Source organism: Alligator mississippiensis, chromosome 12 (genome assembly GCF_030867095.1).
Source record: "Alligator mississippiensis isolate rAllMis1 chromosome 12, rAllMis1, whole genome shotgun sequence".
In the NCBI taxonomy this organism is placed as follows: domain Eukaryota; kingdom Metazoa; phylum Chordata; order Crocodylia; family Alligatoridae; genus Alligator; species Alligator mississippiensis.
The window spans coordinates 45,944,024-45,961,747 of NC_081835.1; the positions used below are offsets into that span (position 1 = coordinate 45,944,024).

The 17,724-nt window shown below is 41.3% G+C and overlaps 1 protein-coding gene across 8 annotated transcripts in view; it reads left to right on the top strand.

Moving 5' to 3' along the window:
- The window catches only part of DOCK3 (dedicator of cytokinesis 3), a 664,549-nt gene that overhangs the window by 430,845 nt on the left and 215,980 nt on the right, over nucleotides 1–17,724 (top strand). For all 8 annotated transcript variants that reach the window (XM_059715389.1, XM_059715393.1, XM_059715390.1 and 5 more), the window contains exons 10-12: nucleotides 1,007–1,088; nucleotides 8,923–8,983; nucleotides 11,865–12,012. In XM_059715389.1, the coding sequence (XP_059571372.1) occupies nucleotides 1,007–1,088; nucleotides 8,923–8,983; nucleotides 11,865–12,012 (291 nt within the window). The remainder of the gene's footprint in view (nucleotides 1–1,006; nucleotides 1,089–8,922; nucleotides 8,984–11,864; nucleotides 12,013–17,724) is intronic.

Genomic DNA, 17,724 nt, shown 5'->3' on the forward strand with positions numbered 1-17,724 from the left:
ATGGAAGACACTTGTGCATGATTTCATTTATCATGGAGAAGCTGCTGCACATCAGTTTCCATATGGTTCTTGATAAACTAACAGGATCTTGATCTTATGGCAAGGAGGCCAAGACAATTGAAAATCTTGTTTCGCTGCAGCCTTCATTCACCTTTGCAGCTGTTGAAATTAACATCTGCCTTCTCTGCTGTTGGGGACTTGTAGACCCGTGGCTGGGCTGGACAGGCTCATTGTAATGGCAACTTATTGTCACTCACCATGTCACAGCACTGTCAGAGGATATGATAGACTTGGCTTTTCAGGAGCGAAGGCATTGCCATCTGCTGTCCCCACCACATCCTGGTGGTGCTGCCACTTCCTGGTCTGTGACTCCTTATTCATCAGTTATACCCCTGCTTGTTTTGCAGGTAACCTTCTGCGAAGGTCATTCCACTATCCACCACCTGTGGATGCTCTGGGTAGCAGTACAGCTCTGCCCCCAGACTAACATAACTATATATACATAGTACAACTGTGTTTCCCAACCGGTATGCCATGGCACACAGGTGTGCCATCAGACATGAACAGGTGTGCCACGGAATTTTGGAAAAGTCACACGAATAAATGAATAACTGGCAGCATTGCTTGCATTCTAGTCTTTGAAGAGCCCTGCCACAGTGCTTTTCAGGCCCCATTGTGACACTTGTTCAAGTCCTGCATTTTCACAAAGCTTCATGTATTTGATAAATATCTTTAATATGAGCCTGATATTTTAGCATAATCATCTCACCATAAAGCTGTATTACCCCTGTGGCTTTTCATGGAAAGGTACTTCCTGTAAAACAAAACCTTTGACAATAATTACACATAGCTGCTCAGTGCAATGTGTTAATTGATGAGTTCTTGTGCTTTTAGAAGGCCAAAAATGACAATGCATAATACATCACATATTTTTCAAGGTATTTTTCTGCTATTTTATGTTTAAGGTTGTTGAAACATGTTTTTCTTTGTATCCTCTGTGTTTCAGTGAAAGGTTTATGGTGAGATTAAACAAGAATGGAGGCCCCAGGAATCCGGAGAAGATAGATCGGATGTGTTCCCTTTTCACAGTATGTACAAACTTTCATTCTCTTTCCCTGTCTTACTGTGGACAAAGCCCTCTCTTGCAGATTGTATGATTGTGGGCACATACCTGCTAAAAACAAACAATTTTTGAGGAAAAATGAAAGATTACTATATTTCTGCTTCTTTTTAATGCACTACAAAGACGGATAGAAATAATCTTATACATTGATTTTTTTGAGAATATAGGGACACTAGGTTCTTGTTTATAGCTCTGATTTTTCAAATGCTGTCATTGCATTCATTATACACTATATACAGAAATAGTTTTTTGACTCTGTCCATTTGGACTCCACTCTGAGGGTGCATCCAGATGAGCAACCTGGTACAGGACAGATGAATGCTGGAGTCCTCAGAACAACGCCTTTAGTCTCTCAAGAATCCTTTTAGTCTTCTAAGCCCCCTGTAACAGCTACGTTTTACTTTACAGCACTTCATTTAGTGCTGTCCTGCATTGCTGATACTCTTACAATAGCGACTGCAATAATTGAATGATACGCTTACAAGTTTTGATATTCTACATTTTTCTGCTTCTGATAGAACTCTGTTAATGAGTTTACCTTAGAAGCAGCCAAGAACCTGTGGCCAGAGATCCGAAAATAAATATGAATTGCCACAAGAGGTGTTTGAAAAATGTAATACCTATTCAGTACTAAATCTGTTGGTAGTTTATGCAGTGTAAAAGCCAAGCAATATAAGAGCACCCCAGAAAACTAGGATGCAAAGAAATTAAATTTATTTGGAAGAAGGACCTATTATCTCTATAATTTCAGTTGTATATTTCAAATTATTGGGCCTTTTTTGGAAAAGATGATTTCTTTATCCCAGTGTGATCTTCCCTTTGATATTATAACCAGCATCTTTAAGAACATGACTTATTTTTGAGTGGGCAGCCATGACTGCTTAGAGGTAGCAAAGGCAAATTAAGTCATTTTATTGTAATATCAGAGACTACTAATATGTGTGGGTTACCAAGGGTATTATCTCTTCTTGTGGAAAAGAGCTAAGGAAAGAAGTGTCTTCTCTAATTCAGTGAGAAACCACAGGAGTTGTAACTTTTGGAGTATAGAAGACAAGGTTTCTACTCCTGACATTTCCTTGTCCTGGAGGAAAAAAATATGACATTGTCCTGTGCAAGACCTGAGAAGACTGAACTTGCTAAGTGAAGCAGCATTAAGTGGGGGTTGCCTGTAGTCCATGCATTATTTACTCAGTAATGTAGCAAGACTTCCCCCTAGCAAAAAAATTCAACCCCAAACCTGACAGCATGTTTAAGGCTAAGTCCCAGTGCCCTTTGGCTATGACTCCCAAACTCCTGGGGCCTTATTCTTTTTCTTAAATATTTTTAAATCACTGAAGAAGGAATAGTGTATGCCCCTGCTGTAAACCTACCTTAGCCCCACGTTTTTGCTAATATTTTGACAGATACCTCTTGAGAAAGGGCCTACTCTAAAAACTCACTTGAGAAAGTCAAAGTATAAAGTATAAAAGTACTTCCATATGTAGACTAATACAGTATTTGCTCAGTGTGTCATCTGATATTAATGGTCAGTCAAAGTTTGCGTTGATATTATATAAAACCTAAATACAAGGCATGTTAAACTTTAACTGACAATTTAGACTAAATAGCCAGACATGTCATGGAGAATCCAAAGGTTTGTTAGGAAACCCTACATGTTCTGAAAATCATATTACTACTGTATGGAAAGACTGAGTATAATTGTGTGTCCGTGACCTACTTCTGAGTTTCTGTGCTTGTTAAGGATCTCACTATATACCTTCTTTAACAGACACTAACAAAGCAAAGAAAGTATTTAAGAGGTGACACTTTTGACAAGTGAAGATGTGGAAGCCTGCCTTTTAAATATTATTTTACTAGTTACCTAATATTCTTAAATTTTAAGATGAAAGACATTATTAAATTAGATTAAATTTGTATTCTGTTTCCTAAATGTTAGGCAGTACCTCAGACCAAGAACAAGAACCCCTTATAGTGGGGTTGGGGCATAATTTTGAATTCCAGTATGAGATCAAGTTGGCAGGATAAGTATCCTAGGAACTGGGAGGGGGGGAAGAAACTGATTGGCTGAAGGTGAGCTAATGATAGCCCAAAGATTAAAATCCCTTCTTAGCGCTGAGTTTCAGTTTTTTTAAGACGTGGCTAAATCCTGCCATATGTTGCACTGGTTATAGCAGGTAATGAAAGGGAATCTAAGAAGCTTCTTCCTTGATTTGCAGGAGTGGAGTAGGATTTACAAAAGAAAACAATTAAAATGTTTCTATGTTTTACAGTTCTCAACAGCTGTAAGGAGGCATGGACTTAGCTAGCAAGCATAGTCAGACCCTGGCATGTGAGGCTGCTTGCAGTAGGTAAAAAATGAGACTATTCCTTTTCAAAGGTATGACAAGATGATGGTTCTAATATAGGAAGTGCAGTTGTAAGTGACAGGTTACCAGCTCTATACCTAGCCTTTTGGCAACTACACACATTTTGCCCTTCTTTTAATGATGCTGTGTGAGTGCCTAAGAATCTGTGTGTACACCAAGCATGTTTAGAAAGCTATGCACTGTCCAAACAGGTATGCAGCTAAGCATACACGCCCATTATTAATGTGTAAAATTTTAGCTGAAAATATTCTAACTAACTGTGTTGTGGGGAGGAGATAATAGCTACTGAGGGTAGAATTTGATTTACCTGTGTGCATGTAAATGGCCATTTTCTACCTGCATCCCTGTGTGGTCAGTGCACACCCTACTTTACATGCCCAGTATAAATATTCATGTTTATGCATCCACACTGCAGAGGTAATAGAATTGTGCAGTGTTCGTAAGTACCAGTAAGTCCACTTACATGGCTGGAAAACTGCCATTTAGGTGCACAAGGGATGTTAGAATACTGCCCAAGCTGTCTACATAAATCTCACGTTTTCAGGGTTTGCTTTCTCTAGTTGGTTGGGATAGAAAGCTGCCATGCAAGATTAGGATATATATTTTGTTTTCCAATAAAGATTGTTTTTAATTTATTAAATTAACCTTTTGCCATTTTACAATCAATTTCCACAGTTGCAGAATTTTTCCCTCTTTCTCTTGACTGGACATTGATTGGTTTTTGTGCACAGAAGTGCTATGTGTTATTCTTATAAAAACAATGAGCATATTCATTCATAAATTTTCTACTAAAGAAATGGAGTTTTTGTTTTTCATATTTTGTAAAATGTGGTAGTTGAAAAACCATATTGTTACAGAAAAATCTAACTGCCTTACCACTTACATACTCAAAAAGGTTGGTTGTTGCCACCATCATTAGGATTGAGGTTATCGGTTAATTAAAGGAAAAGAAGATTCACGGCTATTTTATTAAAATTATAGTAAGGATCAGGCACTGTCTCTGGGCTGGCAGCTTCTCAGCTGACCCTCATACAGCAATCTATGCTAAATCTTGTGGTTTGTGGAAGAGACAAACTGATTAATATGGATATTATAGATCGCATAACTTTTTGTGACAGTAAAAGTTAACCATTTTCCATGACTGAAATTTCCCCATAGACCTTTTTTCTGAGTACTGTAGTCATCTTAATTTTTCACCTGTCTGCTGTCCTTCATCCCTAGCATAGCAGAAGATAACTTCTTTTTTACACGGATTGTGAAGGATTTGGAGATTCTATCAGATAAAATACTAAATAACAAGATATTTATTTTAGGAGTATAGAAAGAGAAACAACAGCTGCTTCTAAATGGCTTTGTACATTATGAAGTGTCATAATGCTACCTCAATGAGTCTCTGTACAATATGTGGAACCTGCCTCTCAAATCATCCTTGCCTAGAGTGCAATAACATAGTTAAACAGTATCCCAAAGTGGTGTTAAGCAATGGTGCTTATGTGAGAAGAAATGCTTCGGGCCTCTCATAGTACAGAATTCTTTTTTGCATCTTGAGGGCTGATCCTGAGGGTATCTTATTCACTGTTGGTTTCTGTACACATTTCACAGGAATGAGGACAATGGTTTAATCTCATTTGGAATAACTGCTATGCTAAAGAACAATATACTACTATTTTGTTTTGGTTTTTGTTTTAAAACAAATGTTAAGCATAGGTGATATCCCTTTAGCTCAAGACACCAAATTTTAGTTGAAATACATTAAGGAAATAGAGGGTTGATGGTTTTAAATTTCCAGCTTCATTATTCTGGTTACAGTGCTACCGTGCTCTGGGATCATTAATGTCATTAAAATTTTCTTCAAGCTTTGTGCACATACTGAGAATAAGGCCCCTGCCACACGTTACATATATTATACAATTAACTGGTCCAACCCGCAATAAATTTAGACTGGCCACACATGCTAAGTAATTATCATGCCATGAAAATGTTCACCCAGCTATAAAAAGAGCCAATCAGCTACAGAGTTAGTGTTTGAAAATGGGTAATAACTTTATAGCCGATTTCTATCCAGCTGTAATTTGAACATGTGGCAGGGCCCTAAATTACATTAATTGTACAATTTAATCTTGGACCAGGTTTTTAATGGTCACAGAGTCTATTCATGTAGTCCACTTTAAACATACTGTTTTAAATTGTGAATGTCAGACTGTATACAAAGTCAAGTTTCAGTCTTTTACACCGTTGCAATGTCACTGATTTTTTGCGTTCATGAACACAGAATTTGAATTGCATATTCTGTTTCCTACAACTGGCTTCTTAATCATCCTGTGTTTCCTCAAGGATAAGCCAGGGGGAAAAGTATACCAATTATTCATATGAAAACATCATTAGAACAGGGTTATTTGAAACAAGCAAAAATAGTAAATTTTTTTTAAAGTTAAGTATGTAAAATCCAACATGCATGTATGAAGTGATGCAGTTAAAGAACAGTCAGTAACAAATCTTTCCATGTCTCCTTGTTTTTCAAAAAGATTTGTCAAAATAGTGAAACATTTTTGAAAAACTGAATTCAACAGAGATGAATGTTGACACTTCTGCTCAGCTACTCAGTGCCATTTTAAAGGGTCACTTTCCCTTTTGTACTTTCCTTTTGCCTGTCTGGGCTTCAACTAGAGGCTGCATCCAGATAAGCACAGCCGTGCGGTATGTGGCAATGCAGACACATCTATGGTGCCACATACTGCACGTCAAGCTGTTCTCCATGCTGTAAGGGAGCAGCATAGGGGGTTTTTTGACCCCTGGATATCCAAGGGTCAAAAAAAAAAAAGCAGCAGACCAGCACACATGGGGGCAACCTGCACCACTCAGAACCAGAGCCTGGCTGACTGGAGCCACACTCTGGCTGCCGTCCAGGCTCCAAGCGGCAGGATTGCCACTGCTGCAGCCCCAGGAGGCCCCCAGGGCCCCAGGTAAGGCTTCTGGAGCCAGCCCAGTGCTGGCCACAGCCTCCCCTACACCACCCAGGGTAACCTGCCATGCACCAGAAGGCGCATGGCACAGTCATTCTCTGGGGAGAACTAGCAGCAGAACAAGGTGTCCCGCTGCTAATTGTCCCCGGAGAACCAAGTGTCTGCACTCATGTGGACATGGCCAGAGAGATTTTAAAAGCTTTCCCCTGTCATGCTGCTCTGGAGGTAAAAAGTAGCCAAGTTGAATATACATACAGGGTGTCTCACAAAAATTATGCACATCTCAGTTGTCAGGAAGATGGAGAATTATTGATTGCCAGAGATGCTTCTTGTTTCCTTAGAAAGCAAGAGCATAACTTGCAATGTAAATTCTTGTGTATGTTCCAAAAGTCCATCATTGACTCCTTATAGTTACAAACAATAAATCAGCAAACCCATACAGAGATGAGAGTTGGCTGTGGTTTTATCAGTATGTCTGTACTCCTGAAACTGAAGTAAATATTCATTTTTGAGACACTTTGCATACATTATTCACTTAAGATAGAACTGAATTTTACATATTTGATTATGGAAAATGAACACAGATAATCAGAAGGTCTAAGTATCTGGGGGAGGGGGTCACTATTATTTTTTTTTACCTGAAACTTGAGACTTTATTCACTGCACTCACAGAGCTAAGCAGAGAACAGGCTCTCCAGCCTGTTCCCCACTCAGCTCTGCAATCATGGAGCTGAGTGGGGGGAAAAGCTTTCCAGCCCCCACCAGCAGGGAGCTCCCAGTGCCAGCTCCGCAGTCAGAGATCCTTATCTCCCAATGGGAAATCTGCAGTTGGAGATCCTCTGCGGTCACACAGCTAGTGTTGGGAGATAAGGATCTCCCAGTGCTGGCCCTGTGGTCACAGAGCTGGCACTGGGAGTTAAGGATCTTCCAGCCCCCAGCTCTCCAATCACAATAGCGATCTCGGAGCAGGGGGCTTGCAGCTCCCTGCTGCCGGGGTAGGGGGACATAGTCTCCACCTGGGCTGTCATGGTGGAGCCTGCCTTGGCAGCAGGCAACTCCCAGGGGCAGGGAGCAATCTTCCACTCCCTGGTGGCCAATCAGGCATCCACACAAGCGCTACTGCGCAATAACTATTGCAGGTAAATTTGCTACTTGCATTTGCAGGTAGCAAATTTACTCACGATTAGGAAGGTTTACTGTGCAGTAAACGTGTACACCTGTAGACACATGCTTCCTGTGCAGTAAACTGTGCTACTGCTCAGTAAAGCATCTCGTGTAGATGCACCCAGTATCTAGAAAAGTGCTAGATACATGTCTCCTGGCCTTCCATCCAGTGAAATGAGGGAGTGAAGTTTTAGGTTGCAAGCTCATTTAGACTGTAAGCTCTTTAGGACATGGTGTGCATGCGGAGGTGTAGTGGGGACAGGTGCAAGGCATGGGGCAGTGCTAGCTGCCTCAGTACCAACGGCAGTGGTGCCATCAGGAGCACCTATTTCTGTGTGCTCCCCACACAAACAAAAGTAGTGCCCGTGGCTAGTGTTCTGGTTGCCCTCCCCTCAGTTACACTACTGAGTCTGCACAGAGCTGTGCATTTTTTTTATATGGTAGAGTGCTGTAGATCTTTGATTTAATCTCCTATAGCACTTCCTTACCCAAAACAAAGGGTATGAGCAGCTGTCAGACTTGAAACCCTGCAAAAGCCCTTGTAGCACTACAAAATGTGAGCATGCCAGTATGCATCTGTAGCACTACAGCATGACCCAAGCGCTACAGAAAAGTATCTGTTTGAAACCAGAACTAGTGCTTCGTTTTGTAGAGCCACTTGTAATGTTTAATTACTTGTAGTCCTGCAGAAGTCATGGTGCTCTGCGCTCCATTTTTCACCCACCCCGCAACTTTCAAGGAGAGAGGAAGAGAGAGCAGTAGAAGCCTTGATACTCGGAAGAGTGGGTAGATTGCTGCCACAGGAACAGTGGGGAAAGCCCCTCTACTGCAGTGGCAGTAGAAAGAGCTCCCACAGCTTTCACAGGAATATAGAGAGAGCTGCTGATTACTGATAACTTTCTGGAGAGGACAGGCTGACTGATTGGGCTTGCTCACAGTCTTCCTTGGAGGAACCAAAGCAGCAGCTCCATATTGCTTCCTGACTGGAAAGCTAGCTTTCCAGCCAGGGGGCTGGAACACCTATATGCCCCCATGGCACTGTATTTTGGTAGCACTACCAAGTGCCACAGCAAATGAATGGTTGTCCATAGTGAGAGCCTCTCTCTTTCCTAATATGTAAATGAAAATTATAATAGCCTTCTACCTATTTGTAGCATATTTAAAGATGAAAAGTATTGGTATGTATTACTGATCATTGCTTGTGGATTTTGGTTTGGGTGTGGGAGGAGTTTTACAAACTCACTTTGTTTTTAAAGTGTGTTATGTTACTTTTTTTTTAACGTCTACGTCTTTCCCAATCTGTTAGGATCTCAGCAGCAAGGACATGAAGAGAGACTTGTACATAGTTGCCCATGTAGTTCGAATAGGTACAGTATGCTTTATTAAGTACATTTTTAAATATTACCTCAAAATGAATTTAAAATTGTTGGTTTTTAAACATTGCTTGGACTGAATTAACAATATGATGAGTTTAACCAGTTTAGAAGCTTAGGTATGGACCCTGACTTTTGGTTGAGACAAATTCAAATACAGTAATGGAAATGGATATTAATACAACTTAATAATTATTAGCCAGAGATTTTTCTTGATCTTGAGCAGGAGAATTGGGTAATACTCTGTTTGAAATAAAAGATATTAGGGTTCTCATGCAGCCTTTTTAACTTTGAATAAAAGACAGGGTATGGAAATAAAGTCAGTTTGCTGAAGAAGATGTCAGTGTACCTGGTCATGTACAAATTTCTAAATAATTTACTGGATAAATGGAAACGCCTCTTTTTCCACTGCTTACCCAAAAACAGGCAATTTACTGCTGCTTTTCAACGTACAGGCTACATACAAACATTCAGGGAGGTTAGGAGGATGTTAGATAACATTAAAAATGGCCACCTGATTAAGTTAGTTCCCTCTGGTGTGGACTTTACACTAGTTAGGTCAAGCTAAGGGTGAGCTGTACCTTCCAGGTATACCTAACTGAGACTGGGTTGGCCATTTTTAGACCGATCTAACTGTCCTCTTTCTCTACAGTTCTCAACACAGTCCCAGGGCTGGAAAAGCTCAGGTACCAGCCCCACCTCCAGGGCTGCACTTTTTCTACTTTCCCCCTGTCACCAGGCTATTTTTGGCATCCAGGCTCCTCCACCCCCATCCCCAAAAAGTAAGCCTGTGCAAAGCCGCTAGTATTTGCTTCGGATTCAGACGATTTGGGGGACAGTGATTCGATTTGGTGATTCGAATCACTGTCCCGAATCTGTTTGGCCGAATCTGATCCTGAGTCTCCGAATCAGCCAGGCCCATCCCCTGCAGCCCAGCAATGGATGCCCCGCCCACCCCAGCTCCCACACTTGGAAAAAACAGGGGGGGAGCAGGCAGGGGCTGGGGGCTGGCAGCGGTCCCCCCATAGTCCCTTTGCCCCCACCCCTAGTACTTACCAACTCAGAGTTGGCTGCAGCTCCCTGCTGCAGCCACTGGGGACTGCCTGAATCAAAGCTCTCCGAATGTTTTCTGAAGATTTGGAGAGCTTTGAATAGATTTGGACCTTTTAATTGGTTCCCTGATTCAATTCTGATTCGGATATTCAGCCACTGAATCGGGCCAAATCTCCTCCGAATCAAATCACCACCCAAAGCTTCACACAGCCCTACCAAACAGACACTGCCTGCCCCTGCAGATCAGCCAGCACTTCCCACACATGAAGCCCACCATACCCCCCCATCCTGCAAGCTGATTCTGGAGCCAATTTTACCAGCATTCACCAGCGTCAGGAGCCAAGGAAATAAGTCAGGGTGGGGGGAGGGGCAGGCAGAACGGTGGAGGTTGGTTTATCCAGTGGAGATTGTTTGTCTGGGGATGTGGGGGTTGGGAGGCTAAACAGAGCCCCAAGTCCTGGGGAGAGAGAGAGCTCCCCCATGGACTCTGTGAGCCCCCTCTGTTCCCACCCAACCCTCCCAGACCCACCAACCCCCCATGGACTCTGCCTGCCATCCTGATCCACCCATGGACACTGCTTGCTCCCCTGCAGACCCTGCTTGCTCCCCCCCCATTCCTCCTTGCAGACCTCACCTGCTCTCCTGACCCTCTCCCCCATGGACCCTACTTGCCCCCCATGCAAGCCCATCCCCTAGCCTTTCCCATCCCAACTTACCTTGGATCAGGAGGCCATTTTAACCCAATCTAACCTCCCCAAATGGCTGTGCACACTCACAGTATTAAAAAAGAAATAAATTTCATAGCAGGGATGCATTTAACCAGCATCAAGAAGTTAGGAGATAGTTCATTATAAGTTTTGATCTTTTATTTAAGAAGTTGCTCAAGTAGTATTTCTTGTATTTATGCAGAATATAATATTTTATTGCAGGGTTTTTTTCAGATTTTTTTTAAACTCAACTCTCACTGGGACAATCAGTTAATCAGAATAATAGGCTTTCTACTGAGTTCTTTCAGATGCAAGAATTTTATGTAATAGTGGGCAGCACAACACTTTTCATGTTTCCAAGTTTTGAGTTGTTCAGTCACTTTGAGGCCTAACCACCATTTCTGAAACATGGATGAATAGTGCTTGTTGGAGTATATGTGCAGTTAAATTGTGTTTGACACAGCTTTTAGTGACACTGGGTATCAGCAACAGATATTTTTCTTAATGCTCATACAATCTAAATGAAGCCATAGATTTGTTATGTTTTTCTGTGCGTAATAATAAAAATCCTTAAATTCGCAAGAGCATTTTAAGTATCAATTCTTCATTATCTGAATCCAGTGCCATACACTTGTATAAAAATGTTCCATCTAAATTAGGCTTATAAATATTGCTACAAGGTATGCTTTAGTTAATCCTCAAATTATTAAACTTCTTTTAAAAATTACAGGAAGAAATACTGTGGCTTGGGTTATGTAAGAAATCAGACCAGATCATAATAGTGTATTCTGCACTTGAAAACTGTTAGATCATTAAAAAAATGACACAAATAATTGAAAAGTATTCAGTTGAAGTAGTTTCCTTTTTCAAAATGTTCCCTCATGTGTTAGAAAGAAAACTGACAACCATTGGCACCATAATGCATTTAATATACATTCTTTTATATGAAATGATATATAATATTATATGAAAGGAGGGAGTTGGCAATATATGGAAACATGTTCACAATGGTTTGTATTTTATAAATGTATACATAGACACATACACAAAGACAACAGAAAGATAGTAGAAGGAATGGCTAAACTTGACTTTCTAACCACTGTTATCTGTTTAAGGTCGCATGCTGCTAAATGATTCAAAAAAGGGTCCCCCACATCTCCATTACCGTCGGCCCTATGGCTGTGCAGTATTGAGCATCATGGATGTACTTCAGTCCATCTCTGAACTGAAAGAAGAAAAGGATTTTGTTCTGAAAGTTTACACGTGAGTAATTCCAGAAGGGGAAAGAAATTATGTATGTGCATTGTGTATTCTATAGTTTATTACTATATAACTGCATTGGAACCACGTGTCAGAAACCAAACAGTGAGCTCTGAATTCCATGGGAAAGATTGGTAGGTTTTTTATGAATCCCTTTCTTTATCAGGTTTCTACAGCCTTCCTTCTTGTGTAAAAAGTAGTAATGTAACAACGTTTTCAGGAATGTATAAAATGTGCGCCTTCTATATTGATGAGCTCTCTGACCTTCTAAACCAGGGGTCAGCCACCTGTGGCCTGCAGGCTGAATCTAGCCCATGGCACTTGACCTGTAGACATGGAGTTCAAGGACGTTTGGCAGCAGTTTCTCTCCCTGTGCTTCAGTGTGGAAAAGCAGTAGTGGTGGCAGCTGAGTCCTAGCACTTTCCCTTCCTCCACCTCTTACCCAACCTGGGTCAGTCTAGCCCTCAGCCTTAAAAAGTTTCCAACCTCTGTTCTAAACAATTTGATTTGACTTGCTAATACTAATGCACAGGTCTTTCAAGAGTAACCACTGTAGCCTACTTTGGGATGCTTCTTTTCAAAAGGAAGCTGTTTTGAAAGGGGAAGGGAAATGGGGGGTTAGTTCAGGGAATGTTCCACCTGCTTTTGCTTTTTCCTGTGGCTTCCAGACAGCTGGTAAATATGTAGGAACTAAACTCAAATTACATATAGGTCCCTTTTTAAAGATATGATGATTCAGCCAGGTTGCATGGTGGGGGATTCTTTCAGAGTACCCATTTGAATACACATCACTGAGGAGAATCCATACACCACTACTTTTTCTGTTGTTCTACTTTTTCATAGTGTTCACAGTACTACAAAGCTTAATTTTTAAAAGGGTTTAAAATAGGTAATGTAGTATTCTCCAGCTGTGGGGTGGGATCCCTGGAAGAAATAGCAACCTAGATTTCATGAAGAGGGGACAAAAGAAAGAGCCATGAATGTGGGTAAAACTCCATGACCCTGTAGATTTACCTTGATTTCCTACAAGAAAGGTTCTGTGGGTAAAGCATTTGGCATCACCTTGATAAAACACCTTCCCTCCCTGCATCTGTAACTGTTTTCTAGTTCACATGACCATAGGAACAGTTCCTACATACAGGACTACTGTTCCAGGAAATGCTTCATAAATTTAAACTTTGTGTATGTTCTCATGAAAAACATAGCTTCATGAGCACATGCCAAGGCTTACAGTCACTGATGGACACCCACATTTCTAGCAAAGGGAGGGGTAGCTGGGCTAGCAACCAAGGAAAGGCCAGAAAAATACAAGAAAGCAAACATGTTAAAAATAGAAAGCTAAATAGAGGTGGGAAAGTATCAAAGGGATGAAAGAAGACTGAAAACAAAAAAGGTAGATTTAGAAAGAAGCTGGATAAAAAAAAAATGAAGAGATACAGACAAGGCACAAAAGTTTGAGGATGTGTGGATCCACATACCTGTCTACTGCATATAAATAAAATGAAAAGACTGAGAAGCACTGGTATAAAGAATGAACTATTGATTGTTATTCATAATACAAAGAAGACTTTTCCTCACAGCTGCACAAAAAGCAAAATGTGCTTTTGGGATGTGTCAGTAGAAGCACAGGAGAAGATTGTGCCTTTCTACTTAGCACTGGTTAGGCCTTATCTAGAGTTATGTGCAGTTTTGGGCTCCACATTTTAAAGTGAACATGGAGAAGTGGCAGATTGAGGTGTTGTGTCTTGTGGCTTTGTGAGAGTTGACTGTGTAAAATGATGATGAAATCCCAGATGACCCCAGGGATGCCATGATTGTGACAATCTTCAAGAAAGGAGATAGGTCCTACTGTAGAAATTACAGAGGGATCGCCTTGCTGTCCACCATAGAAAAGATCATTGTGAGAACCCTCTTGAACAGTCTTCTTCCACTTCATAGATTTCATAGACATTAGGGCTGGAAGGGACCTTGGAAGATCGAGTCCAGCCCCTCACCCAAAGGCAGGAAGTCAGCTGGGGTCATAGGATCCCAGCAAGATGAGCATCCAATTTTTTCTTGAAAGTGTTCAATGTAGGTGCTTGAACCACCTCCAGTGGCAGGCTATTCCAGACCTTGGGGGCTAAGACAATAAAGAAATTCTTCCTTATGTCCAGCCTGAAACGGTCTTGCAGTAGTTTATAACTGTTCAACCTTGTCATCCCTTGGGGCACTCTGGTGAAAAAACGTTCCCCCAGATCCTGGTGGTCACCCCAGATAAAACTTATAGGTGGCCATCAGATCACCCCTGAGCCTGTGCTTTTCCAAGCTAAAGAGCCCCATAGTTTTCAGCCTGTCATCGTAAGGTCTGTTTTCCTGACCTCTGATCATGCACATGGCTCTTCTCTGGACTCTCTCAAGCTTCTCCACATCCTTTTTTGAATTGTGGGGCCCAAAACTGGACGCAGTACTCCAGCTGTGGCCTCACCAAAGCCAAGTACAAGGGGAGAATGACGTCCCGGGATTTGCTTGAGAAGCATCTATGGATGCAAGCCATCATTTTGGTCGCTTTACTAGCCGCAGCATTGCATTGCTGAAGAGCTCCACCCAGAATCTCAGTGTGGGTTGAGGTCATCAAGAGACGCAACCAATATGATCTTCACTGCTCGCCAGCTTCAGGAAAAATGCCAGGAACAACATAAACCTCTCTACATGGACTTCTTTGACCTCATGAAAACCTTTGACACTGTCAACCAAGAAGCTCTGTGGAGGATCCTGCTGAGATATGGTTGCCCACTGAAATTCATCACCATTCTTCACCCGCTCTACGACAGTATGCAAGTAGTGGTTCTCAGTAACGGTTCTATCCCAGATCCCTTTAAAGGTAAGACAGGAGTTCAGACAATGCTGCATCATTCCTCCAACACTCTTCTTGATATTTCTTTCCACAGTGCTACAGCTGACCACCAACGGGCTTCCAGTTGGAGTGCAGCTAAACTATCAAATGGATGGTAAGCTGTTTCATCTCAGCTGACTCCAAGCTAAAACCAAGACCACCCAACTTCAGTCATTAACCTGCAGTATCATAGATGCTGTAAGCTGTGGATGATCCTGTGCGTTTACTTGGAAACCGATCTTCAAGCAATCGTTGACCTCTGTACCAAGGCATACAAGAAAATGGGACTGATGCTTAACATTCAGATGACTAAGGTGCTCCATCAAGAAGCTCTTAATAAGCAGTCCCCAGCTCTGGTAATTCAGATTCATGGTGAGACTTTTGGAGAACACTGAGTATTTCCTGTACCTCAGAAGCCCTCTCTTGCAAAAGGCTGACATCGATGAAAAAATCCAACATTGCCTCAAGTGTGCAACTGCAGTCTTCAGACTCCTGGGGAAATGGGTGTTTGAAGATCATGACATCAAATCTGAAATCAAGCTCATGGTTTATCAAGCAATTCTGATCCCTACCTTACTGTATAGAGATGAGACATGGACAACATACAGGAGACACCTCAAATCTCTGGTGAAGTACCATCAGCACTGCCTGCAAAAGATTGTTTGAATTCAGTGGGAAGACAGACACTCCAATGTTAGTTCCCTCTTACAAGCAAACACCATGAGCATCAAGGCAATGATCATCTGACATCAACTTCACTGGGCTGGCCACATCATCCAGAGGTCTGAATCTAGAATCCCAAAGCAAGTTTTATTCTCCCAGCTCAGTCAAGGTGCACTCTCAAGAGGAGGGCAGAGAAAGCAATTCAAGGACATCCTCAAGGCCAACTTAGAAAAATGCAACACTGACATCAACTCATGAGACACTATTGTCCAGGACCGCCCCAAATGAAGGAAGTGTCTGCTGCAGGGATCTCCGTACTTTGAAACCTTATGATAACAACAGGAGATGGAAAGCTGGAGCAGCATGTTGCGGACCAAACCAAAAATCCAGAGCCACCCACCCCACATGGAAACACATGCCCAAGTTACAGTAGAACCAGTCAATCCTGGATTGATCTTGTCAGCCATCTTCAGACGCACAGATAAAGCAGTCATGGAAGACAATCATCCTTGACTGTGAGGGATTGCCAATGAGACAAAGGATTTTTATAGGATGGTTTGAATACAGATGTTCCTGCCTCAGACAGGGGGTTGAACTAGATGACTTCCAGAGGTCCCTTCCAGGTCTTTTTTCTATGATTTATGATATAACAGCATGAAAAGGTCAATAAAGTTTCTGTAGTTCAATCAAGTTCATGGATTTATGTTCCATTTTCAACTGAATATGAACGCGTAGCTTACTTTTAATTTTAGCATCAGTGGCATCAACTGCCTTTGCTCAAACTGAATCTGCCAGATTTTTCAAGCTGCATTGAAATTGTCTGTTTGGCTTCCATTCACAACTGCTTACAGAGGCTGGCTGCTTTATTGGATCAGTATTGCTTTCTGACGGTTAATTAAATAGAGAACATTGGCAGTTATTCCCTCTGTGTGCTGGCTTTGTTCATAGACTGTCACTGTGCACAGGAGGTCCATGAGCAGTCTATCTTCATCTTTGAAGGATGCTAATCATGCTAGTGAATTAATACCCCCAAACACCTTATCCAAGGCTTTTTTCTTCCTCAGCATTCCTACTGATATTGCCTCCAGTTCAGATTCTCTTTTATAGTGGTATCTGATTGACAGACCTTTTGAAAACATCCTGGCAGGTTTAATTACCTTAAAAGCAACAGTGAGCTGCTCTTTAGCCTCTGATAGACTGTTTTGCAACAGCAAGGATTCGTATTTAGGTCTTGCTTCCACACATTTACAGTCTGAAATATTTATAATTTAAAAATCTCAGATGTTCAAGGTTGAAGCTGCTTTGTTGTTTAGGGACATTAATAGAGATTAAAATATATGTTTAGTTTGGGGTTTATAGCTTTAAGTTTTGTTTATTTTCAAAATGATTTGTCTGCAGTTCTAGATGTCTTTAGTTGATTTGTGTGGGATTTAAATATACATGTATTAGTCTATATTGTCTATACAACACGCTAACTGTTGTAGAAGGGCCATGTTGAAACAAGCTGTAGGAAGAAGGATGGATGCTATGCAGGGTAAGCTATTTGGGTGTCACAGTAAGTAAGGCTTTTGTGGTTCTCATCCTTTTTAGATGTGAGGCATCCCTTGATAGACTCGAGGTACCCCTTGGAAATTGCCACCTCTTTGTTTTAATGCTATTTTGTTTTTTACTACAGAAAACAGAAGTTTTTTTGTTGCAAAGAACTCAGAAAGACCACAACCAGTCAGAATGTTCTTAGCAATATGGATTTTTATTTTAAAACTCTGGGTTCAGCTTGTGAATCATATTTACACACCTAGAAGTGCTAACATTGTATAGCACCCTGTGGCACCCTTGAAAGGACCATAAGGCACTCTGATTGAGAAATGCTGGTTTAAGAGCTGATGCTCCTGCAGCATCTGCTAAAAAAGCATTTGCAATCTTAACATTTATTCTGTGTAATTGGGCCTCTGAATCTATTAAGTACATGCACATCAGTTCTCAGTGTCATGATTACCTTAAATAGCAAAATATTAAATAATGTGCAATAGCTCATAGTACATTCCATATTAATAGATTCAGTTATTCCTGCCCTTTTCAGTCAGTTGTCCATGCTTTTCAAATACATGCTGTTTAGATCCAGTTTTATGGGCTCAAGACAAAAGGCAGTATGGCTGCACTACTAACAAACAGCCACATTC